This window comes from Amia ocellicauda, chromosome 13 (genome assembly GCF_036373705.1).
Source record: "Amia ocellicauda isolate fAmiCal2 chromosome 13, fAmiCal2.hap1, whole genome shotgun sequence".
Lineage (NCBI taxonomy): Eukaryota > Metazoa > Chordata > Actinopteri > Amiiformes > Amiidae > Amia > Amia ocellicauda.
Genome location: NC_089862.1, coordinates 33,869,198 through 33,882,006, shown reverse-complemented (window position 1 = coordinate 33,882,006; position 12,809 = coordinate 33,869,198). Strand labels below are relative to the sequence as shown.

Genomic DNA, 12,809 nt, shown 5'->3' with positions numbered 1-12,809 from the left:
GTTTGATTGTGCCGCGCCGGCCTGGGGAGCGGGCTGTGCAGGGGCACGCCTGGCTTGGCTGCGCTTCAGCGGCGGCCCCCAGCGCTGCCTCAGATGTGGGCAATCCCCCCCATCTCTGCAGCGCATGCCTGTGGTTTCTCTCGCAGGGATCCTGATGCGACTCGCTCGCCTTGCTCTGCCTCGCCGGGGAGGGGGTGGCGGCGGTGCGCTCCCAGGGACCTGCGTCCAGCTTGGTTTAGCCTCCCCCCCATTTTCTTTTTATGTCTTGTTTATTGTGTATTTGTGTATTAATGTCACAGCAGAGGACAGACTCGCCACCAGGACCCATGTGTGTAGAGCAGTCGGCAGATTTCCAGTCCCTGGTTTTTGGTGAAAGCAGTCATTTGGATCACGGCTGGACACACAGTCCTGTAGAGAGGAAAGGGTTTTTATTTTAGAGGGTAGGTTTAAGATTTGGCAAAAGCAGCCATTTTGGTGTGATTCTGATTGATAAATCCAGGGGCAGGAAGAACGGTTTGTTTCGGCTGCGCCTCGTTAGTTTGAATTTAGAATTAAAGCCATAATTGGAAATGTACCTTCAGTGTCTTTGGGCTGAATCCTCAGTGAACGGCAAAGCATTGTTCTAGATTCCAGATGTTCTGCTCTTCTAGAACAGAGTGGGATATAGTGGTAGTGTCTGGACTTTAATGTGAGACGCACAAACTACAGAGACTAAACCTGTAATACTGTATTTCCTCCCTAAACAAACACCCCATAACCAATCCAAATCTCCAATCCAAATGCAAAGTCTCAGTCCATAAATGGGGTAGAAACTCTGTTATTTAGTGAAAAATGAGCCCTCTATTTGTATCACACAGTTGAGGGTCTTGTGGAAAAATTCATCATGAGCTGCTTTTACAGTTTGGGCACATGTTTGGAAACTGTAAATTTGGAAATCTTGTTCGGTACACACCACTCATTCCGAGTCCCAAGACCGCCCTTGTAAATATTGCACCACACATTTCTTTTTACCACAAACGTAATTGTAGGCCAGAGAAAACTATAATTTGGCAGCTAGGATCACCTACACCTAATTCCATCAAAGGAAAGCAAAGCAAACAAAAAAATGCATGATAAAACACTACCCTCCACACACAATCTCACTTCCACAATTCATATTTTTGTGTTTCGATAGTTTACATTTCCTGATTGCTATTGCATAAGGAGGTGGTACTTAAAACCTTTTTTTCCACAAGAAGACCCATAAAACAGTAGCTTTCTCCCAATTAAAAGGTGGCTTATAACCCCTGAGGTGTGCTAGTAGCCATTGTTGTGCTTTTGTGCAGGGTTGTTGTCCGGTCAATAACTCCTCTCAGCCCACGTCTGTGAAGGAAACGTCTCTCTGGCCTCGCTCCACCACCTCCAGTGTTTTCACTTCATGCCGTCCGTTTTCTTTTGTTTGTTTGTTTGTTTTCTTTGGTTCGTGTCTTTAATTGGATTATTTTTAGGTACGTTTTATAGACGGTCGTGTTTATTTTGCCTCGGGCGCTCGGGGGTTGGAGACGGCCCCAGAGCCAGGGGAGAGGGGAGGGGGCCAGCGCAGCTGCGGCGCTTTGATTTGCACGCGGAGGTGAAGGCCACGCTGGGGAGACGCGGGGCCGTGCCAGTTATCTTAACCTCCCACACTTCAAAGGGCCCCGCCGCCCCGGCCAGCCCTTCAAACAGAGGAGCGTTTCATTTCCTCCGCGTCCAGCCGGCATTCCTGAGCACTAATGGGGAGTCGCTCTTGAATCCTGGCATTTGTGCCGGGGAGGCTGTGAAGGCCTGGACCGGCGCCCCCGGGCCCCTTCCTCGACAGGAAGCCCAGTGTTTTCATCTGAGGCCGAGAGGAAGAGCCTTCCCCGGAAGAGCCGGTCGGCGCAGGGGCTTTGAAATCCTGGGATGAAAAGGGGAGAGGAGGTAAATAAAAGCGACAGGGTGCTCTGGCCGGCGCTGCCTCCCTGCTTTTCCTCGGCTCGGGGTCAGCTCTCCCTGGGAAAGGCCGCCCTGCTCGGCCCCTTTCATCCACATGTGGTAAAGTAGTCTGGACGGGGGTGGGGGTGCGTGTTGAGGAAGGCTTGAGGCTCTCAATCCCCACCGACAGACGAGCTGCAGGTCTCTGCCATGGCCAGCGCCTCTGATGCGGCCACAGTCTCGTCCTGCACAATGGAGGATTTATTGGGCGGATTAAAGCTCCGCTGTGGGTCGAAGCCAATTGTACACCCGTCAAAGTGAGACGTCAACGAGAGGGGGGTTTCTACTTCCTGTACCCCTGCCCTCCATTTGTCCTAGAGGTGTAGCAAAAACTAAACCACTGGAATCAAGCTGAGCCGTGCAAATAGAGGCACAGGGAGATGCATACAGGACTCATTAAGTTGCGAGTCAGTCTGTTTATCATTTTGTGATAACTTGCTTCAACTAACTGGGGACCCCCGCTCCCCATCCCACAGTCTTGCCCAATTGTTTCATCTGACTTTGTTTGTAATATATATCCTGAGACATACTTGTATATGAAATGCATCAGTGAGAAGGATCTTGCTACCATTCCTAGAAGATACTGGTTTTCCCTGGAGCCTCGGCACACTGCGCTGTATTGACACGGCCTCCTGTGTCAGAGTAACCTCCACCCTGAAGATGAAAGCCTTGAACGGGGATGAATTGTCTGGTTCAGTGCATTGGCCCCTAACTTGACAGCCCAATTACGAGAGAGGTTGTTTTATTATTTATTGTCTTCCCTTTACACACGTGCTTTCAAACAGCTCTCCTTCCTGGATACTGGATACAAACAAAACGCACAAACTGACAGCCAGTACATTTATCAAAACATATTGTGTGTATGTGTGCAGAGATGGTCCCATCACTCTCTGCTGTATCAGAAACCCACATCTTTGCCTCCTAATTAAATAAACGAATCTCACGTGAGCGCTTAGTGTGTGTGCTTGAGCTCGGACTCAAATTGACTCGTCACGTCTCGGCGGTGGTGTTGCCGTAACTGAAGATTTCCCCGTGGTTCAGTGCAAGGTTTATAATGATTGTGGTGTGTTGGAAAAGGTTAAGTTACCAACACATGAAGAGCAGCTGTAATTGCTTGATTTATAAGTTGCCTGTATTCTTAGAACTTAGTTGGGCTCAACCACTTTTTTAAAAAGCGAAAACTACACTCTTGTGCCGTGAGATTTAGTAGAGAGACAGACTGGACTAGGGTGCGTTTCGTATTGCCCTTTTCTGCACTGGACAGCTGTTGCACAATTTGCACAATAGCTATTTCAATTAGCCATCTAATTGGATTACTTTTCCAACGACCACCCTCTGCAGTTTCATTGCTGTTCTGATGTGTTTTTCTGTTTTTGCATGAATGTATCTTGTCTATATTGACAAAACAATTGTCAATTGTTTGAAGTATGCATTCTCTGGTGGCGCTTGGCGTCGTCTCGGTGTGCCAGTGTAACGTCGCCATGTCTGTCCTCTCCACAGGAGGAAAACAACACTCTTTCTCCACGTGCAAAACGAAGGCAGCAGCTACGGGCCCCCTTTTAGAGATGGAAGCTTGCTAGACTCCAAAGGCACAGTCCCACACTGAGAGGACACCAGCGCAAGACCACGTCCCTCACCCCGCAGTCCCGGCTTTAGAGACACTGAACTGTAAAGACAATCACACTCGGACCCTCACCTGCACAACGCACGTTCACAGAAACAAACCGCCATAAGGGCCCCCCACTTTTGAAGAAAGACGACACCCACACAGTTTATCTCACTCACTGTCCCCACACTTGGGTCTAGGGTGTTAATGGCCACCACACTTTTGTTGTTGTTGTTCAGCACTCCCACTGTCCTGCACACTAGATATTTGTCCACGTTTGGCCAAGAAGCACGTCCCCATGGACTTCACCTCGAATCGCACCACAACCGCACAACACCGGAGGACGGAGAGGGATTGTCACAGATACCGCCTCCCCAAACCTCTCTTATTTAAAGATCAAAACGGATTTATAGCAAAAAAGATTGGTGCACCAGGAATCGGTTGATTTGAGCTTTTTGTTCTTTTGGGGGGGTTCCGATGTATTTTTAATTCTTTTTTTTATATTTTAACTTTTTAGTTTTTGATTTCTTGGTGTATATTTTCAGTTTTTTTAATATAAATATATATATACTGTATATGAAAAAGAAATAAGCTTTGGCAAAAGGAAGGCGATTTTTATGTCTCGTTGAGTTTTTCCTGTTGGAGCGTCTTGCGGAAATGAGAAATATAAAGGCTTCTTTTGATAACTATTCCACCTTTCATTCATGTCTCCTGTACAATAGGCCATCATGTGTATTTTTTATTTCTTTTCTTTTAAAGGTTGTCAGGATATGTCTGTTATATTTTTCTTGGTATTTTTGCAGGTGATTATATAAACACAGTAAAACTAGGCTGCCCAGAAGCCGGTATTTTCCTTTTCACTTGAGAGACAGTTGGAACAAATATGGCACTTGGCAGTCTTTTTTATTGCAATGTATTTGTCTTCTGTTTCTGGTAGCTGATAGTGTGATCTTATGCCATTTCTGCTCCATGCAAGCATTTCTGTAACACCTTTGAATTATTTTGTTTTTCTTTCGTATAAACTGATGCATTTGTTTTTTTTACGTTATGTTAATTATTTTTTTAATTTTGAATCACTGTCAACTTGGGTCGGCACTTTGCTCTCAAGTGGTTGCATTTTAAATGTATTTTAAGATTTTGTTTTTTTAAGAAAATAAAAAGGCAGCAATGACTGAAATTTGATGTCTGTGTCCAGGCCTGTTGATTTTTAACATGAGCAACATTTTTCTACAGCACGTTCGGATGTATTTGCATTGTACAACCCTCTACCTAGTCGAATGATTACAGTGAAAATATTGCCATCGTATGGTAGCAAAGAGAATTGAGGGTAGAGGGAGTTTGTTCTGCCAAATACAAGCGATGTTACTTGTTTTTGTAGGTCGTTCTCTGCTCTGTGCTTTGTCTGCTGTGCTATGGCAACATTTTAATTGCCGTTGGATTAGTCTGTGCCACCCTGGATCGGTTTTTGCACTGGAGATGAGCTTTATCCAGCCTTACAATAATATATTCAATATTAGCCATTTGTTATTCTTGACTTGAACGACTGGACTATCTTTGAGCTCGGGTCTTCTCTTACCGTTGCAGGACTTTGCTTTGCTGAGAGTGGCTTTGTGTTGGGTGTCGTAGTTGTGTTATTGTGGCTGGGTGTCTGGCCTATGAACAAGAACATGTTTGTAAAACCTGGTCGAGTGGCGCGTCTTAAAACCATGAATGCATTGGACTAACAAAATGCAAGACGGAGCTGGAATCACTGCGACTCGCACAAGAAGGCAAAGATTCAAAATGTAAGACAACATTCAAACAACAACAACTAAAACGGACCAAAATACGTTCTTGATTTGAAATTGCTGAGCCGGGCCTTTTTGCCCGGGACGGCTATATGTTCTCCGTTCCTGTACTTTCAAATGTTGTAGTCCGTGTTTTAGACCTCTGTGCTTATTAAACCGGGATACACACACACACAAACATATTGAGTTCAAAATCATACTGAAGTCTCTTGCAAATGGCTTTAACAATTCGGGATGCTTGTTGATCATTGTAGTCATTGTTGTGTCTTCATTTTGATATTTAAGAGCGTTCAGCCACATTTGTTTCTTCTTTCATGACGAGCAGCAGCTTAAACATTAAATCATTTCAGTCTGACTCGCACTGTTGCTGCGATGCTGAATCGTGAGACAGGATTGTGTGCTTTCTTTTTTTTCTTCAGAGGCTGGGTTTTGATCTCCCTCATTTCCAAACCAGAGATTCCCCCGCCAGCATTTATGTCGTTTGAAATGACTCGGGCTGACATCTTTACAAAAGCCAGCCACTACGGTCGGTTTATACTGAATAAATGAAGTGTTTGTGTGGGTAACTGAAATTAACACAAACCAGATGAACAATAACTTTTGCTCTTTCGAGTGCGTTCGACGTCGTAAAGCCATAGAGAGCCTCGCTGAGTGACTGGAATTAAGACGCACAGGGCAGTCCCGCCAGGTTTCCTGAGGAATTGGCTACAGAGGCAGATACAAACGTATCGGGGCTCTGGGGAGGAATAACATTTGTCCACACCTATTTTAAACCCCTGTCACAGTGTACCAAAATTGTACTACCATACATGCTAGGTTCTACCGCCTGGTGTACGACCGCCAGTCCAATGGCCAGTGTCGCCGGAGTATCAGAGCCGGAGTCTTGGAAAGCCGGGATGGGGAGATTCGCTGATGCCGAAGAGGTAGCGGTGGTGGCAGAAAAGAGTTCATGGCGTTCGAGCAGCTGTTATTAATATCGTTCACTCCCACTGAATCCAGCAAATGTGCGGCACACGGGGCCGAGTGAGTCCGATGTGCCTGCAGGGCCTTGCGTTTCTCAGACGGGGGATTAAATATGCACAATCGTTCCTCATGTTCCCCAAACCGCTTCCATCGTACGGAGACTGTAACGGCTCATGATGACCGCAGACCCGAGCTGAATCTGGGAGTTAAAAACGGACACAAAACTCCTAAAGACATCCCCCCGGATATGATAATCTGACAGCAGCTGCAGAGATAGAAACGTGTCCCTGGTTCGTGTTGCCTTTGCCTGCTGTATCTCCACAAAACACAGTTTCACTGCCCTAGGCCTGTCTTGTGTTCAAAATAGCTTCTGAGGCGTCACCGAGGTCTGCTACAGCAGGATGTGCTCGGCCTGCTGAGAGGTTTCCCGAAGATGCTCTGTGAATAAACCACTGCCTACAACTCCCTTCTGTCGTGCACCAAACAAAAGATTTGTGTTTATTTTGCCAAACGCTCGAACCCCAGCGTTTTGAAAGCCCCTGAAACGATCAGCAGGGCGACACCAGGATGCAAAACATGGGGAAGTTGAGCAGTTTCCAAATATCCCACTCCTAACACCATCTTGTCTTCCTAATGGTCATCAGCTAAACTCGCACACCCCGTCCCTGCTCGGACACTCCTAGTTGGCCGTCCAGGTGCAGGTTTGTCCGTCGCTAAAGGCGGATTGGGGTTCTCCGGCTCCTTCCACTGCCACTTCTGAGAGGAGTCTCTCTCGGCACGCCTACGTAAACATGAGCGATTTCTAGAAGGAATCCAGTCACTGGCTTTAATCGACAGTAACTATATCGCCCTCTTTGGTGCCTGCAGATGTCTGCTGATGTCACAGAGGACTTTCGGAGGGTGTTCAGGACGTGTGTATGAAAGAAATCTATTAACCACACTGGCACACTGCGATACTGTGGTGCGGCACAGCAGTGTCGCTCAAATACAAGGCTGTGTGAAGTGTCCACACCGGCTCCGGTCAGCTGTGCCGTTATATAACTCGGGGTCTTCCAGCGCTTTCCAGGCCAGCTTCAAAGAGAATATATTTGTGCATAATTTAAAAGCCTGCGTTTATGTGGTCGCTATCACCCCGAGTAAAGCGCAGAACCCAGCAAGGCTGCGGAAATCAGACCTCGCCCTGTCCTGCATTTCACCGCCCGATTACATAAACGCCTCGGAGTGAAGCTCGGAAAATAAGAAGAACAGAAAAACATGCACGCTCTCTCTCTCTGGCACGCGGCCCTCCTTTATACTAATCCTGCTCTGAGTGAGATCTTCAGCTTTGAGGTGGGGGGGGGCTTGTGTATGCACAGAAATCTCACAGTAGAGAAAATAAATAAATATTCCTGAAGAAACAGTATTAAGTGATTTGGAGGATGACAAGTCAGCCTTTCTACTTGTAAATAATGAACAAATACCGTATTGTAAACAAGGGGAACCCATTGTCAAGGAACAATAACTTAGATGGCTCTGTCTTGCTTGGGTCTGTGTAAGTCCCCCCTGGTTTTAATTGGTCAAATAATTAATGAGAACAAGAGCAGAGATGGGGAAGGAATTCAGAGACACCCTTGGATCAGGCTGGCTTCCTCCCAGTGCCGGGATCTGCAATGGCTCCTCCTGGGATCGTGACGCTGCTACAGTCAGATCGCAGACGTTTCGGGACACCTGGCCAACCGTCTCCGTCCCCTCCTGTAATCCGAGGCGCTCCTATTCCCAATTGCGTGCCACTCGAAGGACAGTGGGTGCCGGCCAGTCTGACAGATTCCTGCCGTCGAACCCGGCCGTTCAGCAGCCGGCTGAACCAGACGTGCTAATTGGATAATTCCAGCGCCGAGTGCATCTCCAGAAAACACTTCATTATCCTAATTATGTTGGAAAACAGTGTGTGCTCTTGTATAATCTTCATATTGGTCCAATCAAGAGGTTAGCCGGTCTCAGTCGGTGTAATTCAGAGCTGTTTCAGAGCAACGGCTCTGCTTTTCACGATACTATGGTGCCCCCTGGTGCCATGAGGCAGAATTTCATTTCTGAATACGGTCAGACTGAACTGAGTCTTCCAGATTTGTGACAAAATACCTAACTATACAGACATACACAAAATCAGTGCTGCCCAAACCCAGCCCCCAGGGCCCTTATCCAATTTCTTAACATCTGGAGCAATTTCAATGCGATCAATTAGGCAGGTGATTTGTGAGCTGAAGTCTTGTAAAGAAAAAATGATTAGCAGTATATAGATTTAAATTCAACTCCAGAATGATGAATTAACAGAATCTCACTGTTCTGTAAAATGAGAGTGAGGAGATATTTGGAGACAAGTAGTTACTTATGTACTTTTAATGTCGGGAACTTTGCAACCACAAAAACAAACAACACTTCAAATGCACAGCTGTCACTCAGAAGCACAATAAGTGGCAAAGAAGCGTCGCCCCGAGGGTGCTGAACAGAGAGCGTCTGCGGAGGCACTGAAGCGCATCTGAGGATCACAAGTGCAACAGCGGTGTCGAGTCTGAGCGACGCACAACACAGTTAATCCGCACCCCGACACCCCCTTTCAGTCCCTTCTCCCTTTAACTGTGGACTTCATGGGGAACTCAGAGGAGCCTCCCAATGGCGATGGCCGCTGGTTACTTGTACTTGTAGAATCCCTCTCCCGTCTTCTTCCCCAGTTTGCCTTCGGCCACCAGTTTGTTCAGCAGGGGGCTCGGGGCGAACAAGGGGTTCTCGGGGTCCTTCTCGTGCCAGCCTGGACCAGAACAAAACACAACAGCCTTGCAATGAATCAACAGACCAGCTCTGAATCCTTTTTAAATTCAAGCACTTTTTTCGTACAAAATGTAAACACACAAAGACACAAATCTGATCTAAATTGTTCTAAAACTTCCCCACAATAAGACAGCTGTCCCCCCACAGTCCAGCTCCCCAGTTTCAAGTCATTATCTACAACCTTAAATTCAACCGATCCCATTCGGAGGTTTCACGATTACTACAAGTGAATGTTTCTCAATCCCCAGCCCAATAACACACTGTGCTGCAGTAATTTATCACTGTAGTATTTTCATTATTCACTGACCGTCGATGATGAATTTAGAGGTGTCCAGTCCAACGTAATCCAGCAGCTCGAAGGGGCCCATGGGGTATCCAGCACCCAGCTTCATCGCCAGATCGATGTCCTCCTTTGAGCCGTGATCTGGGCCAAAGGAAAGGATGGCACGTCAGAGTGAAACGGTATCAGGCCGGGCTCACAGTGTGTGAATCCAGAGTGTTAGTGGAGCTGGTCTGTTGCTCCTTTGGGTCGTATCCACACCTGAGGGTCAACTATCCAACTATCACCGCAATAAACGAGGGGCTGTGGAGACCCGTTTGTTATTTCAGACCCAGACACTAAGCTAAGACAAGTAAAGGCGCACATATGGAGGTACGTCTCTCCACTATTTGCCATCCTACCTCGTTCATGCAGTCTGATCGCTTCCACCATGTAGGGCACCAGCAGACGATTCACCAGGAAGCCAGGAGTGTCCTTCAACGCAACCAGAGAGGAGTCAGTGACCATGTGAGGACAGACCACTGTGAAAGCGTGGGAAGAAAATCAATCAAGGCATAAAGACGTGTATGACCATTACCTTGCAAGACACAGGCTGCTTCCCTAAGGCTTTGCTGAACTCCAGGAGAGCACTGAAGGTCTTCTGGCTGGTCATTGGGGTGCGGATGACCTGAAAACAGAATAACAACCAAACCTCAGGGACCTCCTTTGACACAATATTCGAAACATTGACGGCAACCACCTCACTGAAGGACAGTTACAGGAAAGATGCACAACCACACACTGGATGTTGTCTGAACATTATTTTAGTGGATGAAGGCGTTGAGAAGATCAACAGCAAACATGGTCAAAATGCAAACTGTTCAACACCAGCATTAAAACCAAAATAAAACAAAACCAAGATTATGAACTCACCTCCACGAGTTTCATTAAGGGCACGGGGTTGAAGAAGTGGAGGCCCCCAAACCTGTCCTGCCGGGAGGTGGAGTTTGCGATGTCAGTGATGGGGAGGGAGGACGTGTTACTGGCGAATATAGTGTGTCTGAGGAGAGAGGAGGTGGACGAACACAGACACACGGTCAACCACGACAAGCCACGCCACACAACGCAATATACAATCCATAAACGTCAAGCCCCGTGGCACTCACTCTGGGGCGAACTTGTCGAGCCCGCCGAAGAGGTCGCGCTTGACCTGCAGGTTCTCCACGATGGCCTCCAGGACCAGGTCAGTGCTGTGGACCACCGAGCCGGCGTCCGTGCTGATGGACACGTTCTTCAGGATCTTCTCGATGAACTCCGACCCGGCCTGGGAACCCAACAGAACATGGTGAGATCTCGATCAGGTCCCAGTTGCTCCTCTGGTCGCAAGAGGTTCTGCGTTCGATTATTAACGAGGCGACCGATTTAAGATAGACTACTGTAGATGTGAAATAATCCAAGGTATCCAGAGAGTTAAATGTATTCAGGGCATAAACTCTGGATGTTAGTGGCTGGATTTGATATTATTAATTATTAATTTCTGTATGTTTATTTGTAACTGCTGGAAATAAAGAAATTACCTCTGGTTTGTCTGCAAACTTCTTCTTGGCGATTCTCTTCAGGCTGTCCTCGATGCCTTTCTGAGATTTCTTCAGGATGTCTTCAGACTGGTCCACAAGCACCACCGAGTGGCCCGTTGATGCCGCTACCTAGAAATGACCATAAACAACATTTAACACTGTATTACTGCAGCCAAACAACATATATTTGGTCACAGAGTCAGTGAGCATGGCCAGTAAGTGTTTTTTAAGGATTTCCACTATTTTGAAGCACACTTGATTAGACTAAGGGCTAGAACAAATCAGAACATTGACCTGTCTGCAAATCGTGAATTTCAAAGTTGTACCCGATTGCGTTTTAAATTATAAATGGTAGAAAGTGGCTTCTATCAATAAATTAAACTGTGACAGGGTAGAGATCTGTACTCTGCGATTCGAGGTTAGGTCAAAGTTTTGATTTGGTTTGGCCTTTATTCAGCAGGAGAAATCAATATCTGAGACACTGTCCTTGACGTTCACCTAGACCAAATCAAAACCGGTCTAGCTTTAACCTACCCATGAATGACAAACTGCATCCAATCACAGTTTATTTTCATGGGCCACTTAATCCTGACTATGAATATAAAATTATATGGTCAAGGAGACTGATCAGAGAGGCTACCAAGAGGCCAATAGCAACTTTGCAAGAGCTACAGGTTATTATGGCCAACTGTGAAGCATGATGGTGCAGCATCAAAGTCCAGAAAAGTTATTGAAGAAACCCTGTTGCCCTGTGCAGTGAAACCGGGACAAATTTTCACCTTTCAGCAGGACAATGACCCAAAGCACACAGCCTAAACTACACTGGAGTGGAGGAACAGAAATGATAATGTCCTTCAGTGGCGCAGTCAGAGTCCAGAGCTAAATCCAATCTGAAATGTGTGGCATGTCCTTCAAGACTTCTGTCCATCAACACTGCGCAAGGAACTTGACAGGTTGAACAGTTTTATAAAGAATTGTTAAATATGGCCAAATCTAGGTGTGCGAAGTTGGTAGAGACTGATCCCAAGTCTCAGGGCTGTCATTGCTAAAGTATTCACTCAACAGGGGTGGAGACTTATCCAATTATGATATATATTAAACATACAAAACTGAAATAACTTTTCCCCCTTAACAGGGTGGAGTATGGTTTGCAGAGAAGTGGAATAAAACAATACAATGCAAATGCATGAAACTCAAGGGGGTGTAGACTTTTTATAGGCACTGTAAGTACACACACACATTGTATAGCGTCAGAAGACCAAAGTCCAGCTGAAAGTCACCTACAGTAACTACACGAAAACAAAATGTATTTCTAAATATCTGACTGATGCAGGAGCAGTGACAGTACACGAGCATCTGGAGGTCATTCGTTAAACCTGAAATGCATTTATTTAACATGCATAACTCAATCACAAGCCCAGATCATTATAAGAACAGATTGTACAGATACAATGTCGGTCTATGACGCACATTAACGAAAAGCACCAAGAAAACACTGGAGTGTGTTACATATGTGTGCACCAGAGCAACAGGCATGCTATTGCTGGCACAGTGAGCTGGCCTGTGCATTGCCTGTCGCTTGCTGCTCACTTTGCAGCCACCAAACCTGTCTCTCCTGCAGTTTACCTGCGCAATGCCAGCTCCCATGAGTCCCCCTCCGATGACCGTAATGTGTTGAATCGCCGCACTCCTGACGGCGGACGAGGACAGAGACCTGACGGCGCGGTGAGTAACGAAAGCCATGGCTGCTCCGCTGCGCGACTGCCGGGAATGAGAGCGCAGGCGGGCGGGGGACGAGCAGAGGCCGGGCGTCCTTCACG

The 12,809-nt window shown here is 46.7% G+C and overlaps 2 protein-coding genes across 8 annotated transcripts in view; one reads left to right on the top strand and one right to left on the bottom strand.

The window, feature by feature from the left end:
- lef1 (lymphoid enhancer-binding factor 1) overlaps positions 1-4,780 on the top strand; it is a 53,102-nt gene extending 48,322 nt beyond the window's left edge. For all 7 annotated transcript variants that reach the window (XM_066720687.1, XM_066720688.1, XM_066720686.1 and 4 more), the window contains one exon: positions 3,493-4,780. In XM_066720687.1, the coding sequence (XP_066576784.1) occupies positions 3,493-3,572 (80 nt within the window). In that variant the 3' untranslated portion in view covers positions 3,573-4,780. The remainder of the gene's footprint in view (positions 1-3,492) is intronic.
- Positions 4,781-8,708: 3,928 nt separating this feature from the next.
- Positions 8,709-12,801, bottom strand: hadh (hydroxyacyl-CoA dehydrogenase). Its single transcript, XM_066720680.1, has 8 exons — positions 12,616-12,801; positions 10,990-11,118; positions 10,579-10,736; positions 10,346-10,472; positions 10,011-10,100; positions 9,835-9,907; positions 9,461-9,577; positions 8,709-9,133 (listed from the first exon to the last, which is right to left on the bottom strand). Exons 1-8 carry the CDS (start codon positions 12,730-12,732, stop codon positions 9,015-9,017), a joined length of 930 nt encoding a protein of 309 aa, XP_066576777.1. The 5' UTR covers positions 12,733-12,801; the 3' UTR covers positions 8,709-9,014.
- Positions 12,802-12,809: the final 8 nt, after the last annotated feature.

Excerpts from the sequence above, each read along its gene's own strand:
- hadh (XM_066720680.1), bottom strand. The coding sequence starts at position 12,732 with ATGGCTTTCGTTACTCACCGCGCCGTCAGGTCTCTGTCCTCGTCCGCC. Across the intron at positions 10,737-10,989 it reads AGTTTGCAGACAAACCAGAG|GCCGGGTCGGAGTTCATCGA; the intron begins GTAATTTCTTTA and ends TTGGGTTCCCAG. Across the intron at positions 9,578-9,834 it reads GATCAGACTGCATGAACGAG|ATCACGGCTCAAAGGAGGAC; the intron begins GTAGGATGGCAA and ends CCTTTGGCCCAG.